Source organism: Acinonyx jubatus, chromosome B1 (assembly GCF_027475565.1).
Source record: "Acinonyx jubatus isolate Ajub_Pintada_27869175 chromosome B1, VMU_Ajub_asm_v1.0, whole genome shotgun sequence".
Lineage (NCBI taxonomy): Eukaryota > Metazoa > Chordata > Mammalia > Carnivora > Felidae > Acinonyx > Acinonyx jubatus.
In genome coordinates, this window is record NC_069382.1 from 98,834,447 (window position 1) to 98,852,268 (window position 17,822).

A 17,822-nucleotide genomic window follows, 5' to 3' on the forward strand; every position below is an offset into this window, starting at 1 on the left:
AGCTTAATGACATTAAAGAAGGTGGAGGAGTCCATTGGTTGCTTAATTTTGCTGATCTGTACATAACACTGAAGTTTATGTATATCAAATGTGCAACCTTTCATCATTACCACCTGCTCGGAGAAGCCCATCCTAGTTTTCATTTTTTTTTTTTTTTTTTTTTTTTTACAATTTACAAACGAATCTATCATTCTACAGAGGAAAGAGCTGGGGAAAGAAAGATTTGGGAGTTTTCATTCTTACTGTTTCTACAACCATATGTACCTATGGGAATTTTAAATGTTTCTAACATTAATTAAACCATATAAGAAAAAAAGTATTTTTAGTTTTGAAAAAAAAATACACCAACTGGTATGGTAATGCAAAAAGCAGGAACCATGTAGTAGGGGAAGGGGTGAGAGGGCAAACAGATATTGGGAGCCCCTAATTTATTCCTTTACTCAAAAAGTCTTTATTGACCACCTGCATGGTACCAGGTACAACGTACCCACAGGAATAGAGCAGTGAAGAAAACAAAATGTTTTCATGGAACAAGATGTGCACAGTACTGGCTAACCTATTTACCCTTCAAAGTTCAGTGTAAACATTTCCATTGGGAGGCATTCCTGGAGGCAAACTCACTATCTTCCCAGGTCTGATTGCTTCAGGATCACTTGTTTAATGGTCTGGTAGCAACTTGAACTATTCTATCATATCACAGTTTCCAGGAAGCATATAGAGTTATCTGTGGTAAATGTCTATCTCCCTCACTAGACTTGAAGTCCCATAAAGGCTCTCCAGCCTTTGCTCTGCTCTACTCCCCAACATAACAGGTTAGCATGTCCCTTGACCTTTGGGAGTCTGCAAAAAGGTCTCCTGCTGAGGTCATCTCTGAACAGTGATATAAATTAGTTTTTGCCTTAAACACACACACACACACACACACACACACACACACACACACACACCTCCTGCTGTGACAACTGCAGCCAAGATAATTGTCTACTATGCATTAAAAAGGTAAAAACGTCTTGGGAACAATGATTCATCCTAAGTGGAGGTGTGTACTTGTGAATCTTGTAAGACTGCTGACCAAGCTATGGCCAGAAAGCTGGAAAAGGTACCAGTTCTTGGGTAAAAGCATCCATAAATGGGAGACCTTGAGGTTGGCTCCAGGCAAAGAGGAGAGAAGAGCAGGACAGGGAATGTTTTTGGGAGAGGAGACCCAGGAAAGGTCAGCTTGCTATAAGCCTCTCCTCTAAGTCTGGAGGGTTTGATCCTCTCTGCCAGTGTTGTGGGAGATAGGGAGGTGGTGGCTTTGGGGATGGGTAGGGGGAAGGTGTAGGCAGTGGTGTTAAACCACACCACATGTTTTCTCCCCTGTCAGCCATCTTCACAGCCAGTCCCCACATCTTGCCCTACTAACACACACATAAAAATGTTTCCTCTGAAACTGTAGCGTCACAGATGCCCTGCGTAGCTTTTTTTGCATTTTGTTCAGCTGGGGATCTTTGAGCTCTCACAGAGTAGAGTATTTGGGAGTTAGATCCTTTTCCCCCTTTACAGCCATTTTTTTTTTGAGCAATGATGGAATAGGACATTATATTACTTTCAGATATACAACATGATTCAGTATATATATGTATTACGAAATGATCACCACAGTGTAACATCTATCATCACCACATAGTTACACACTTTTTTGTGTGTGTGATGAGAACTTTTAAGATCTACTCTCTTAGTGATTTTCAAATACACAACACACGATTATTAACTATAGTCACTATGCTGTACATTACATCTCCAAGACTTATTTCATAACTGGAAGTTTGTACCTTTTGGCCACCTTCACCCATTTCACCCACCCTAATGCTCAGTCTTAATCTATAGTGAGCTCCTTTCTCTTTTTCCATTCTCTGGGCAGCTGCATGCTGGTCCAGCCGATCAGCAGCCTTGCATGGCATCTCTAAAATCATTTTATAGAGTATGGCATGCTGTTTAATGGCTATCTGTGTTAAACAGAAAAAAAATGACTTGACAATTTGTAGCTAGCTAGGGGGCTTCTGAAGATAGGTCCTGGTGAGCAAACACTAAGTATACCATCAGCACATGACAGGGAGTGAAAAGATTACTTATAATTACTTATCTTATACTTTATGCACATCATATTATATGTAAAAACTTTACCAGTTTTGTGTGCTTATTGGCCATATAATAAAGATTTTTAACCTAGGGTCTATGGATATCCAAATGGATCTAAGAATATATTGAAACCCTTAAAAACTTACATATACATATATATTTTTCTTTTTTTTCTAGAAAGATGGTTCAAAGTGTTCATCATATTCTAAAAAAGAAACCATTATCCAAAAAGGGTTAAGAACCACTGTGCTACAGTTACTATATTTCAAATCTTTTAAAATCCTATGAATGCTTCATAATATCTATCTTATTATTATAAGAATGTAATTTGGCTAGAATTATCACAGTTGAGGAGTACAGGAGTTACAATGTGGAGTTAATCACTGTAACAGGAAAGTAGTTTTTGCTTTCTTAGACCTTCCTCTTGTACCTTATAAACATTCAACAGCTGCCACCAGGTATAACTTACTTAGGTCTTTATTGACATGAAGAGGAACCTAAAGACTAATATCGTATTTCATTTATTAAAAAAAAAAAGCTAAGGTAATACACAAAGACTGAAAATTTAAGCACACTAGTTAAGGAATTAAAAACCTAAGTATCCAAGATAAGATTAGGATTCACAAGTGACATATATTAACTATATGCAATTCTAGTTAGCCCATAAGTGAATTTTCAGACTTAAATACCTAATGTAGACTTTGATGTTTGGTAATAACAGTACACACTGGGTATTTAGAAACTGATGGGGTTGTTTTCTTATCTGCAAAATTATACAGCTTATTGTCTTATACTGCATTTCCATTAAAAAGGGAAAAAAAGGAAAATCTTTGTGTTTATTGATTTGAAAGACACATGAGATACAGCTCTTACGTTTTGATACTAAAATCATTATGTATGTGATACAACTTAGAAGAAGTTACAAGTACCTGTAAAAGCCACACAGGACAATCATTTTCATTAGTTACTCATAGTCCAAGTCAAGGTGGGGAATAAAGATAATTCGGTTTATGAAGACTAACTAAAACACTTACATGTTTCTCTTCTGACCTTAAGTCCATTACTTAATGGATTATGGAACCTAACCATTCCTTCTTAACTAATGTTACCCAAACTCCTTTGCAAAACTGCTTATGAGAGAACAAGGTTTATGTCAAGTTCAGCAATGAAAAAGCCAGAAAGTTTCCTAAATAAAGACTTAAAAATGTCCAGTTGTAAAGACTAAACTAAAAACTATGAGAAAGGTCATTAGAGCAATCAACAGATGTAGAAGGTGTTGTGGGAAAGCAAGGTAGATGAAACTACTTATTGACAATAAAAAAATCATTAAAAATTTAATTTAAAAGGTGCCTTAAATTATCACTTAGTGGGATTGGCTTGGTTATCAGAAATGTGGCAGTTAGTACATTAAAGAGCTAATGGTGAATTTTCAAAGCACAAATTATTCATTAAGTTCTTAAAATCTAAAGACATAAAATTGAGTGAATTTGAGTATGTATATTTAATATATTTCAAGACTGTATCCATACTTTTACCTAACTGTTTTATACTAGGCAAACTGCTCAGATTCCTAACCATCAAAAAAATATATCATTGGAAAGAGACTGACAGACATTTCTCATGAAAAGAATTTTTCTTTTTCACAGAGATGAGTCAACTGAACACAAGGGGATTATGATACAGTGGAAGCTATTTTGCAATCTTAATGTATTTTCTATTATAAATGGTAAAATACATACACATAAAAGCACTCTATAATGTTATAAAATGGAGAAAATTGAAGCAAGTGTCAAGACTTTCCTCTTATGGGTGTACTTTTTCATTTGTAGATCTAATCACTAGATTTTAGATAGGGTATGCCCTGAGAACAAGCACCTCCATTTTAGCATGCTGGTATCTAACTGGAAATAAACCCATATCACCTTTGCAACAGTGTGTTCAAGATATCGTTTGTACTCATTCCATAGTTACACTAAAGAATGGGAAAGCCAAGGGAAATTCTGAATTATTTTACAGGTCCATCTTGCTCTCTCCCCCCAGCTCTGTACTCTTTGAAATAAACATATACATACATACATATGAAGGTAGACAATTGTGTTTACACACACATGTGCATACACGTGCACACTCATTTGCAGATGCAATGTAAGTTCACAAGATGTGGCATGAGTTTAAGCAGTTTTTAAAGTGCACAGTACATTTTACCATGTAGTTCTGAAACCCAGCATTTGAAAATCTTTTAAAATTAACCGAACTGTTAAAATCCCATCACTCTGGCAGTAACCCAGCATAGCTGTCTGTGCCTTTAACAAAAGAATTCTGTAATAAAACGAGATTTTACATGCTGAAACAGAATATTTTAAAACATCTTTCTGCCGGCTGCTCATTTTAGTAATATTTGTGGAATTTAAAACCCACACACACATACACAAATGTTCCCATGGAAGATTAGGCTAAGTTTTTAGGTTAACCTCAGAATTATTAAATTTTTATATCAATCTTTTAATGAACACTTTTGATTTATTTACTTTAAGAAGAAACCCAAGTACTGAAAAGACTTTTAAGGCTACGTATTCTTTAATTGCCGTAACAAATGCAACCAGGCTAACTTTAATCAAAGGAGACTCATAAGTAGTTTTCACACTACATTTGTGAATGCCTCTGAGCAAGGTGGACTGAATTCTGCCTCAGCTTCTCTTGTGTCTGGAAATAGGTGCAATCAGCTGTGACATCTGCTGTATATTAGGCCTCAACTGCTAGGGACAGAAACCTAATTAGAATCAAAAGGAGGAATTTATTATAAGGATATTATTGAATCTAACAGAACCTAAGGACAAGAGTGAGGCTGGGCACAGCAGACCATCTGGAACCAGGGACTGGAATGCTATCAGGATTCTCTGCTTCTCTCTGTACTTTATTTGGTTTTATTCCTCTTTAACTACAGAGTGGTTTTCCCCACATAGTAGAAAACATGGCAATACGGTTTTTATGTTTTATATCTTACAGCTTCAGCCACTACCAAGTCCTCATTTTCTCAGTTTCAGTGATGAAAACTCCTGTGGCAAGTGTCTGAGTACTGAGGTCCAATCACTGTGGCTGGGGAGAAGGGTATGATGATGGGGCCATATTGAGGTAGGTCATTCCCCTGTACCAAATCAACTGTGTGTGTGTGTGTGTGTGTGTGTGTGTGTGTGTGTATCTGTGGTCACACTGTGATGACATGGCAATTCTGTAATGTTTTTGGAGGCAGGAGGTGAAGATCCATGGAAGGGCTGGAAGTACAGGTGATTTAAGGCAGGCGTATGTTGGCGGGTGGAAGGAATGAAAGGGAGGATGTAAAAAGTGGCTTTTCTCTTTCTCTATGTGCAAGTAAACTTGTGTTGCTTATACAATGCTCTCAAATGTTCTCTTGGCAACATATTACCTCTAAATGTTCTGTGAGAAGATGCCACTCTGGAACTTGTGCCCAGTGGTGCAATGGCCTCCCTTGCTTCTAGCTGGCCATGCTTCCAAAAAAACAGTGCTCAGCATGCTGTAGGGGGCTCCAGTTGTTTCTAGCTGCTGTTTTCTTAGACCATGCTGCTCATCAGGGGTTCAGGTAACATTCTGAGCTGTACAACTGATTTCCAGGCCACAGATATCCAAAATATGATAAAGTTGAAAAGCCTTAGGGGCCACCAGTCAATTTCTTTGGAAATGATTATGGAAGCTATAGGAAAAAAGTAAAGCTATTCTTTTGAATGATGATTCCAGAATAGGTTATGGTTAAAGTTATCTTTGTGTTAAATCCATTCTCTTTCTTATCAGTTGGAGAAGGCACAACGAAAATCAGAAAAGAAAGCAAACAAAAACTCAACTTTTTACGGGGGAAGGGCCATAAATAGCTAATACATACAAGGTTCAAGTCTGGAGCTGTTTAGTTTGGAAGTTATGGAAATTTTATTTGGAGACAGTCCCTAAATTCAATTGTAACTGGAAATGCATGTAACTGGAAATGTGTGTTGACAAGGCTTAAGGAACAGGGGAATGAAATGGACAGCATTTGAAGCCTGCAGTGCTCTGACTTCATTATATCAGCTGAGTGGCTGAAAGATGACTGGAAGTGTCTTTCATGACAGCACCACCATACTTTGTAAACCTGCCCAATTCTTGCCCCTGAGAAGAGAGGAGAAGGGGGAGATAGAGGAGACTAAAATCCTTAGTAAACATTTAGGGAGATAATAGTATCTCCCTCCCTTTATTATTTTTTAAACTAGAGAAAATGCAAATATACACAATAGTAGAGACAATAACGAACAGTGACCTCTCATTAATCTATTGCTTAGCTTTAACAATAAGCAACTCATGGCCAACCTTATTTTGCCTACACTTCACCACTGCACTAAAGTTTTTAAAGCAAATCCCAGAATCACAACATATTTAATATATTTAGTATTTAATCCACAAATATTTCAGCATGTATCTAAAAGAATGATTTTTCCTTAAAAAACCCACATTATTATTCCACATTAAAGTAGCAATAATTCCTTAGTATTATCAATATTTAGTCAGTATTACAATACTGCCATTTATTCATAAACGCATTCTATAGCTCTCTTGTTTGAACTGGGATCAAAATAAGACCTACGTATTGTATTTAGTTGATGTATCTCATTTCTAAAAAATCCTCTACGTCTTCTCCTTACAATTTATGTTGATGAAACAGGATTATATGTCCTACACAGTTATTTTCTTGACAGCATCTCTGTGGTGTGATTTAACATGTTCCTCTGTCTCCTGTATTTCCTGTAAACTCATAATAAGATCTAGAGGCTTAAGTGGCTTGATGTTTTGGGAACAAATCCTTCATACATGATGTTGGGGTACATAAGGTTTAGTAGTTTTCTATGGTTTCATAGTTACTTGTGATTGTCTAAGTCCTTTACTTCATTAAATATTGTGAAATGGTGCTCTTATGTGTTATTCCTTCTCCATTTATTGGCTGGGATATATTTAAAAACTGAAGCTTTCCTACGTCCTCTTGCCATCCTCTTCTTTAAATGTTAGCATACTATTCACACTTTTCTCTGCCTTGCCTTTTTTTACTTAACAATTTATCCTAGAAACCACTTCTTATTGTTTACAACTGCATAGTTTATTCAACCAGGTCCCAAGTAATGTACATTTGAGTTGTTTCCAGTCTTTTGTTCCTTTTTAAAACTTATTTATATGTTGGTCAAAGTCTAAAATGGTCAAGTAGGACAAAAGTGAAAAGCAAAGAAGAACCAGGTTAAGATGCTCCTATTCACTGTAGCATGATATGATTACAGAATCTTGCTTTTCAACCATTGCTCATTCAAAATTTTAAAAAAGGTCTTTTTTTTTTTTTTAATTTACATCCAAGTGCAATAATGATTTCAGGAGTAGAATCCAGTGATTTATTCCCTATGTATAACACCCTGTGCTCATCCCAACACGTGTCTTCCTTTAATGCCCCTTGCCCGTTTAGCCATCTCCCCACCCACAACCCCTCCAGCAACCCTCAGTTTGTCCTCTGTATTTAAGAGTCTGTTATGTTTGTCCCCCTCCCTGTTTTTATATTATTTTTGCTTCCTTTCCCCTATGTTCATCTGTTTTGTATCTTACATTCCACATATGTGTGAAGTCATATGATATTTGTCTTTCTCTGACTAATCTCACTTAGCATAAAACCTCTAGTTCCATCCACATTGATGAGAATGGCAAGATTTCATTCTTTTTGATTGCCAAGTAATACTCCATTGTGTATATGTACCACATCTTCTTTATCCATTCATCTGTTGATAGACACTTGGGCTCTTTTCATACTTTGGCTATTGTCGATAGTGCTGCTATAAACATGGGGGTCCATATGTCCCTCTGAAACAGCACACCTGTATCCCTTGGATAAATGCCTAGTAGAGCAAATGCTAGGTTGGAGGGCAGTTCTGTTTTTAATTTTTTGAGGAACCTCCATACTGTTTTCCAGAGTGGCTACACCAGTTTCCATTCCCACCAGCAGTGCAAAAGAGATCCTTTTTCTTTGAATCCTCACCAACATCTGTTGTTGCCTGCGTTGTTAATGTTAGCCGTTCTGACAGGTGTAAGGTGGTATCTCATTGTGGTTTTGATCTGTAGTTCCCTAATGATGAGTGATGTTGAGCATTTAAAAAAGGTGAGTCTTAAAAATCATATTTTCTGGCTCCTTTATTTGCCTCAGTTCTTCCAATTTTCTGCTTTGCTCAGCTCCAACCAACCTTTGAAGACCTCTAGCCTCTACCAGCTCTAGTCACCGCTGAACCTGTCCACATCTCCAAGTGGCATCATGCTACAGAACCCGCCTGCCTTTTCTCCAAAGCTTGGCTATTGAAGCTCACACTCAGTCACTACCTCCTGGTTACCACTACTGTGACTAGTAGGCTGCTGTAATGGTAAAGGCAGCAGTAGTGCTAATGGGGATACTAATGGGATTAAGGTCAGCTCAGATACGGCAGCATCATGGACTTAGGGAAGTGATAACAGGAAAATCGGGACTCTTCTTTATCCTGGTGATTCAAACCAGTGTGGTTCTCCTACATCAGTTTTTCATGTACATGATAATGTTCTAGGACTAGCTTCCAATTCTCAGAAGATCACATGCTTACACGCCATAGACATTTCCAATATAGATACATTATTCTTGGCCTTTGGTTTCTAGTCTTTTACCTGTCACTTCTTGAAAAATGAATCTCCTCTCATGTCTTCAATTATCACTCCTATGCAAATATCTTTGAAATATTCATCTTCAGCTCAGGCCTCTCTCTAGGGACCTACAACCCAAGGTATTCAACACCAGATGTATCACCTTGATCTGAAAACTGCCTGCCTCACCAACTCATTTTCAGGGATAGATACATCATTCTCCAAATCATCCAGGCTTAAATCCATTGGTAATATATTCTTTTCTCTTTGCCCCGTACCATTTAATCTGACCAAATTCTTCTGATTTACGTGGAGTCATGTGAAAACTTAGAACTGACAATCCTATCACAAGGGCCTAACTAGTGGATAAAGGCTGGATTGGAGGTGATTCTTTAATAGCTACGCTTTGTCTGTGGGATAAACATATCAGATAAAAACCTTGCTGGCATGCTAGTTGGGTATAAATAGAAACACTGAATATGTAGGAAAAAAACAAGCATAGGAGAAAAAAGACCCTAAAGTCCAGGACAAATGAGTCCTGATTAACAAATGAAACTGATAAAATAAGCCTGACTCCTCTCAGGAGAGAGAATAGATGTGAGAGAGGTTTATATCACATGCCAAAAGAAACACCAAGGATTAGGTAGGTAGCCAGAATGAATGAGGTCAGCAGTGAGAAATCAGGGAAACCCTCTAGTACTCAAAAGACTCCTGGAGAAGGACTGGAGCTGTCACCCCTGTGAGACTCTAGAAAGCATTAGTAGGATCAGTGCTGTAGAAGACAAGTTTTTGCTCAGTAAAAGGGGGGGAAAATATATGAATAATTTATAAGCTAGCCAAATTTGGAGATAGCTCTAGAGATAGTGAATAAATGAACATATGACAGGGATATTGTAGATTTTATTCAAACACTGCAAATGAACTTTGTTTACATGTCAGAAACGAACTTTCAATATGTTACCACCACTCAACCCACCCTAGTCCATTTACTTGTATTTGCACACTTACTTTTCCTTCCTGTTTCAGTGGATGAACTATCTTGATTGTCAAGAGCAGTCCTTCCATTTATGCACTAGATTCCATTCTCTCTTTCCTAAGTCAAGATTTGCTGCTGTAATTGCTCCCCATATATAATTGCACAAAAATATGTTGCAATTACTCGTCTTAAAAGCATAATCCCTCCCTTGTCTCCATACCTGCTTCAATCTGCCACCAGCAAAAGTCCTTGGAAGAGCTGGCTTTATATGTTGTTCTCCAGTTCCTCTCCTCCCAATTCTCACTTACACCCACTCAAATGAGACTTTTGACCCTCTACTGACTGAACTGCTCTGTCAAGATCATAATCCGATGATAAGTCCTCAATTCTCAATATGTTTGATCCATCAGCAGCATTTGATACTAATCATGCCCTCCTGCCTTCTTCAATTGGACACTGGAATACCTCCACACTCTCTTTACCCAGCCAGTGACACTGGCTTCTTGGCTGTTCTTAGCCATGAAAAGCTTAGTCTTGTTCAAATCATTTGCACTTGTTCCCTCTTTTGAAATGCCCTTTCCTCAGATAACTAACTTGCCTTAGGTCTTTACTCAAACGTCACCTTTTCAGAAAAGTGAGGTTTTCCCTGGCCACCTTATTTAAAACTGCTCTGCTGCCTCCTCCCCACTTTATTTTGCTCCCTTCTCTGTTACTGCCATCCCATATATTGCATTTTTTGATGGTTTGTTTCCCCTCACAAAGATGAAGCACACACAGAGTACAGACTTTTGTTTATTTTGTTCACTAACATATGCTAGTGCTAGAACCTTACCTGGCACATAATAGGTGCTCAATAAATATGTGTTGAATGAATGAATGAAGACGATGACAGAAAGACGGAGAATGTATGATGTGAATAAGGTCTGATGTTTGACACTGTTCAATGATGTTAGGACTTCTGTTCTAACAATTTGTTTTTTGACCAAATGTAGCATTTATGCCTTAGAGTAGGTGCTGTACTTTACTTCAAATATACTGCTTTGGCAGAATATTAAGGCTTACCAAAAGCCAAAAAAACAACTATCCCACAAACTTCAGAACCACTAAACTTGTATGCTCATGTTCTAGATTCAGTAGAGCCAGCTTTGACTTCTATTGATTTGAAGTGTGCTCTTGGCCAGCCTTGCACAATATGGCACTGCATTAAATACCTAGTAACCAAATAAAAATAGTAGAGATTAAGAAGAGATTAGAGCTAAATGGAATGTCAAACAAAACTCTCAGCTGGGATACTATTTTATATTCCTGAGTGGTTGCAAGTAATTCCTGAAATTATTCTGAGGGTGAATTCAGTCTGCCCTTGGCCACTGCTTCCCTTTCCTGACCCCATCACTACGCTGAGCACACTTTCCTGGAGCTCACTGCAGATGTATCCTAAACTCCGGTGAAGCACAGCTTGTTCAGAGCTCTGAGTATACCATCTGATACTGAGCTTTGCAAAACTGCTCCAAAAAGTCTTTGTGACTGATGAATGCCTGACCAGGGGAGACCTCAGTGACTGTGGGTCGCCAGTACTTTTAAAAAGTACTCCAAGTGGATTTGTGCTGTTTTCCCAAGGCCTCTCAGTGCTTGTCTGGTCTGTCACATCCACAAATCGCAGCAGTGCCCTGTCACAGAAGTTCAGACCAGTAATGGCATGATGGCTCTTTCCCTACTTCCTTCTTCAAAAACCACCAGCAGAACTTTAATCTACATTCCTGGTCCTCTGAACAACCAACAAAGAGCCACTTCTGAGAAGCATCAAATCTGCTTTCCAGAAATATATTCAGAGATAGAAAATAAGGATTTTATAAGAAAAAAACACTGTGTAAAAAGAAAAAGAAAAATGGCTAGTTACTTAAGCTAAAAAAAATGTGCAGTTGGCTTTGAATTTATAAATCAGAAAGTATAAAATCAAAGACAGCCACATTTTAACATAAGGAATTTAAATATGTCTTAATTTTCTTATTTAAAGTATACTTTACTGCTGATAGCACTTACATATAAAATACAAAGTAGTATTTTCAAAAATAAGAATTATTTCAGGCTATCTAAGATAGCTTTAACATATAGGTCCTAAGTCTCCGAGGAATTAAAATGCAATCATTTCAAAAGCCAGTTTCAAGATTCAGTATGACAAATCTAACAACGACTTTTTAGTATGCTAATATTTGATTAAAATGTGATGACAGAGCTACAAACAAAACAGCTCTGAATCCTAAAAAAATTTTTGAAGCCAGTATTTCTTCTAAGGAAGGAGAAGGGCTATTCTGTTGAACTCAATTCACGTAGGAGAGCCTACGTACAGGTCATTGTTCTATGCTCTTGGGAGTAAGGGAATATAAAGACAGCCTCTAGGAGCCTAGAATTCAGAAGGGAGAGACAATTCTATAAATGCCTACTTAGAAAGAGAAGTCCCTGACATGAGAGGTGTGAAACGCTGGGATGGAAGAATAATATTGATGAGGATGACGTTAGTTACCAATACTACCACCAGCACCACCACAAATGGTCTAGACTTTCACAGATCTAAACTACCCAGCAACCCCCTGAGGTAGGTTGCATTCCCCTTCCCTTCACCATTTATAAATGAAGAAACTGACATTTATAGCATCTAGGTAAATTTGCCCAACATTACACAGACAGGCAAGTGGTGGGTCCAGATTTAAATCCATTATCTGACTGACTCCAGAACCTTTGCTCTATCTACCGTATCAGGCTGTCTCACCGTAGTTCAGATGAGGAAGAGAAAATATCTCCTGGGAGCTCAGTAACACTGAGGAATCCTTCAGGAATGAGCTTTAAAGGAATGTGAGGATGAAGGTGGTGGCACTGGAGGCAAGGTGCTCCGTGTGGGGGAACACTCCTGCAAGGCCCAGCAGCGGCATAGGGTGGGCTGAACTAAGGGACTCAGATGTAGTCGCCTGGGGTGATTTTCAAACTATGCTTCTTGCAGCCCTCTAAGTTCTCTTCAAGTGTCTCAGACACTGAGAAAGGATGAGACGGAAAAAGCTTAGAGTATAGGGAGGGAAGAGGTCCAAGAAACACAACTCTGGGAATACTTTCGCTTAGCTTGATACTAACAGAGGAGTGTGCACAGAAGGTGAAGAAATGGAAGAAGCTAAATCAGCCCATATGAAAACTGGAAGAGGGTCTCAGGAAGGGGGTATGAATTCTGGCAGATGGGCAGAAAGGCCAGAGAGCAAAGGACTCAGAAGTGGCTACTGGATTGAAGATGAGGAAACAGTCAGTGACATCAGCTCAGCAGTGGTGGAGGGATGGAGAAGCCATCTGCCAGGGTTTGAGATGTGAGTGAGGAGTGAGGAAGCGGAGGCACTAGGTGTGCCAGACTTTTAAGAACTTTGGTGGTAAAAAGGAGACAGGTTGTAACCTAAGAGCAACAAAGATCTAAGGAAGATTTAAAAAGGAATACACTACCCCAAAGTGGATGTAGAACATGAAATGTATTTCCAGAGTTAATTTTTAATTTCCTGAGTTCACTGCTGTAAGAATTTCAAGCCATTTTGGCATATATATCCTGGCATGTGCATGAACCTAACTGTGGAGATAAACGCAGTAGCAGCTCAGACAGAAACCAAAAATCCCCTGTAAAATTACTGGAGTGGTCATATTAAGTCCTCCTCGAACTTCTAATCACCCCATAATTTCAACTATAACATAATGGTTAGAGGTCTCTCCTCCAATGGGTGAAGGCAGCTGCCCCAAAATGTAGCTCAGTAAAGTTTGTTGAATGAACACTAGCACTAGCACAAAAATACCTAACAACACATACAATAATGATTATTCAAAACTTCAGATCTTCTCCACTGTTAAATACTTTTCCTTTGTATTCATGTTTTATTTGTTTTACCTTAAGTCACCCCCAATCATGCTGACATCTACTACCGATGATTACATTAGACCTAAAAGTGTTCTTAAACAAATGAAAAATACTGACTTCCATTCCTGAAAGCCCTGCTTCCAATTTTCAGGAGGAAATTAAATAATGTATAAATCAAATACTGGGCCTAAGCCCAGACAGCTGAACATCGTTTTGTCCTTTCAAGGCAAAGAGGAAGTGTCTGCTGTGGCAGAGACATGCCAAGAGAAATAAAGCTTAACCTCAGCCCCATGTGAAAGTGATTTTAGATAATCGGGGGTGTCTGCAAATAGGTTAAAAATGGGACCACATACTAACAGGGAACTTTCCATGGAAGTTAAAAAATGTATCAGGATCTAACCTCCACCTTAAAAACAAAATATGTTGGGAAAATGGCATGGCCTTAGGAATTCTATATAAAGGCTGCAGAGGAAAGGGAAAGCTGCTGGGGAGGAAAGACTTGACAAGGCAAAGGGAAATTAAAACGTGTTTTTGCTTATCAATTACTATAGGCTCACAATTCGGTTTCTTTGTAATTATAATTGCCAAATTCAAAAAAAAAAACACGATGTCTGGGTGTGAAGAGGAAAAGAGGAAGGGGTAGGGGAATAAGGGATAGGGAGAGAAAGTGCAAAAAAATATGTGGGTAGAGTGGTAGATGGTGAAATTATTTAGATCAGGGGCTACCTAATTTATTCTCTAAAGGGCCAGATAGCAAATATTCTAGGCTTTGTGGAGAACGCAGTCCCTCCTGTAACTACTCAAATCTGTTCTTGTAGCATGAAAGCAGCCACAGGCAATATGTAAATGAATGTACATAGCTGTGTGCTAGTAAAACTTTATGGACACTGAAATTAGAATTTCATGTATTTTTCTTCTTTTGATTTTTCTTCAAACACTTAAAAATGTAAAACTATTCTTATCTTATAGGTCTTAGAAAAACATACTGTGGGGCAGATTGGACCTGGAGACTGCAGGCCATAGTTTGCTGACCTCCGACTTAGTTAACTCCCCATTACACAGAACATTCCTGTGAAATTGGGCTTGACTCAAATTTTGGATTCTGGATTAGAAAAACTAGTGTTCTTCCTTTCTTTTTTTTCTTCCAGGAGATAGCCAAAAAGATGGTAATAATGGTAAGAAGCATTTATTTGAAAGATACAGATCTTCTCAGCCTATAAAAAAGACAAGCATCTCTACTTTTTTTCCAGTAGGACACTTACACTAGGTAGCATATCAAAGTTTATGTAGTAAAAAATTTGAAGCCAAATGCTATATAACCATTAATATGTAGCATTATTCAGAGATCAAGAATGATTTTAAAATATTATCCCCTTCATCAGAACTTAACATTTTATAAACATCCTTTGCAGCATAATGCTAGTCTGGAATTATTTGTAAGTTTCCATCATCACCTCTATGGAAACCAGAGGGCTGGTGACTAGAAGGATTTTCTGGTGGAACATATGCTTTACAGATCACATGGTGATAAAAACTTTATGGAGCATCTGACCTAGACTTCCAGAAACAAAGGGGATATAAAAGTACAAGGCATCTATGTTCATGGTTTTTGTGAAGAATAAGTTTTATATATTAAGTGTACTGTTATGGAACAAACACAGACTTTCCTTTTCTGTATTGAAAGAGAAAGTCTTGTAAAACATCCTGGGAGGTGTCTCAGAACCTTGATCTGGGAAATACAACATTCTTTCTTTTCCCATCCCTGTCTCTCTCTTCTTCCTTTTATTTATTTATTTATTTTTGGAGGGGGAGGGGAATAATCCCAGTTAGTCTCCTTAGTTATCTGAGCAAATGAAGCCACCTTCTTTAGGGAACTGCTCCTCAAGTACTCCAACACTTTGATAAGCCAGTCATAGTGCCCTGTCCCTCAGGCCACCAGGGTAGCTGCATGATAGAGCTGGTACAGACAGGTTGTATCCCAAGGGTAACAACGATCCAAGGAAGATTTAAAAGGAATACACTATCCAAAAATGGTTATAAATTATGATTATTTCCAGACTCGTATTTTTATGGACTAATCACCCATAGTATACAGGATCCCAATCAATGTGTATTGTATACTCAAGCTCATTATAGAGAACTTGGAGCATACCTTTTTATTTGATGGCAAGTTCTGGGCAGGAATGCAATCCTCCATTATAATATTGTTTGTATAAGGAAATATAATTCTTTCAACAATGATCTGTTCTGTGATGGTCTCCTTTATGGCACAGTTTCTAGGAACTGACTGCAGGAGAAAAAGTTGCTTTAAACATCCACATAAAAGTGACTGAGGCTAGAGGAGAGGGATGGCCACAAAGAGTGGAAAGGCCAAGTGTATACAACAGGCAGTGGCAATGAGGGCACTCAGTGAATACCTTTTTTTATTTCCTCTCATCCTGTTTTTTTTTTTTCTTAATAGACTTTATTTTTTTGGGGGGAGTTTTAGGTTTACAATAAAACTGAGTGGTAAGTACAGATACCTCCTGTGTACCTACATACACACAGCATCCCCCATTATCAACATCCTCCAGAACTTTGGTACATTAGTCACAATTGATGAATCTACATTGGCACATCATTATTACCAAAGATTAATAGTTTACATTAGAGTTCACTTTTGGTGGTGTACATTCTATGGGTTTAGATTAATGTATAATAATATGTATCCATCATTATAGTATCATACAGAATAGTTTCACTACCCTAAAAATCCCCTGTGTTTTGCCTGTTCATCTCTCCCTATTTCATAACCCCTGGCAACCACCGATCTCTTTACTGTTTCTATAATTTTGCCTTTTCCAGAATGTTATATAGTTAGAATCATGCAGTATGCAGCCTTTTCAGAATTCACTGCTTTCACTTAGTTATATGCATTTAAGTTATATGCATTTAAAGTTCCTCTATGTCTTTTTTTTTATGGCTAGATAGTTCATTTCTTTTTAGTTCTGAATAATATTCCATTGTCTAGATGTACCAGTTTATTTATCCATTCACCTACTGAAGGACATCTTGGTTACTTCCACACTTGTTATAGTTATTCTTTTAATTTTTCTTTTGCTTTAGAGTCAAAGTATCAGGTTTCCAGTTATGAAATGAATAAGTTATGGAAATAAATGGTACAGCACAGGGAATGTAGTTAATAATATTGTAATAGTGCTGTATGCTGACAGATGGTAGCTACACTTGTGGTGAGCATAGTATAACATACAGAGTTGTCAAATCACTATGCTATATACCTGAAATTAATGTAACATTGTGTGTCAAGTATACTAAAAAAAAAAAAAGTATGCAGAATTAATCATGTCAAAAAAAAAAAGTCAAAGTATCAAAAGTAGACAGGGACTTAATTAGCAACCACTATAATCCTCAATACAGGTATGAGGAAACAAACCCAGAAGTGACATAACTGGTCCATGGAGTTTTTCCCTTCCTGCTGCATTTGTTCGGGCCAACTGGCAGCCTGTGGGTTGAAAGATGTTGGTCTCTATAGTAGGGGGTTCACTCCAGGCTTAACACCCCAAATGTCACTTTTTAAAATAGTTTATTTTGATACATCCAGTTTTACAAAATACTATGACTCACACAGCTCTAAAAAAATTTATTGGCTGTGTGCTTACTCAAATTAGAGATAAAATATTCAGGTAATAATTTAATCCTCACTATGACTCTGGGAAGTAGGTGCTTTTACTGTAACTATTACACATATGATGGCCATAAGGCTAGAAAATGTCAGAGATGGGATTCAAATCCAGGTCTGCCTAATTCCTTGAGACTGAGCTCCTTTTATCTCTGCAATACTGCCTGCCTATCTATCTATCTATCTATCTATCTATCTATCTATCTATCTATCTAATTATATATACATTTTTTCCAGTTGAAACTTTAAAAGAAACTGTCTTTTTAATCAGAGACAATAAGAACTCACGATAAGGAAATAATAAGTTTCAGATTTCTTTACCATGGTCCTAAATCTTGAGGTCTATTTCAGCATCCACAAGATGCAAGGTGCCATTTATATAAGAAACATAGAGATTAAGATTTAAAACTGCCCCTTAAAACTTCAGCATACAAGCCACCCTAATTTGGAAATATAACCAATTTCTTGAATGTACATACCCAAGAAAA

At 37.7% G+C, this 17,822-nt stretch overlaps 1 protein-coding gene across 3 annotated transcripts in view; it reads right to left on the minus strand.

Annotated features, from left to right (window-relative positions):
- Positions 1–17,822, minus strand: part of AFG2A (AFG2 AAA ATPase homolog A) — a 365,578-nt gene that overhangs the window by 11,427 nt on the left and 336,329 nt on the right. For 2 of the 3 annotated variants that reach the window (XM_027063957.2, XM_053216983.1), the window contains exon 16: positions 15,808–15,942. The exons of the other annotated variant lie outside the window; for it this stretch is intronic. In XM_027063957.2, the coding sequence (XP_026919758.1) occupies positions 15,808–15,942 (135 nt within the window). The remainder of the gene's footprint in view (positions 1–15,807; positions 15,943–17,822) is intronic. 3 annotated transcript variants of the gene reach the window in all.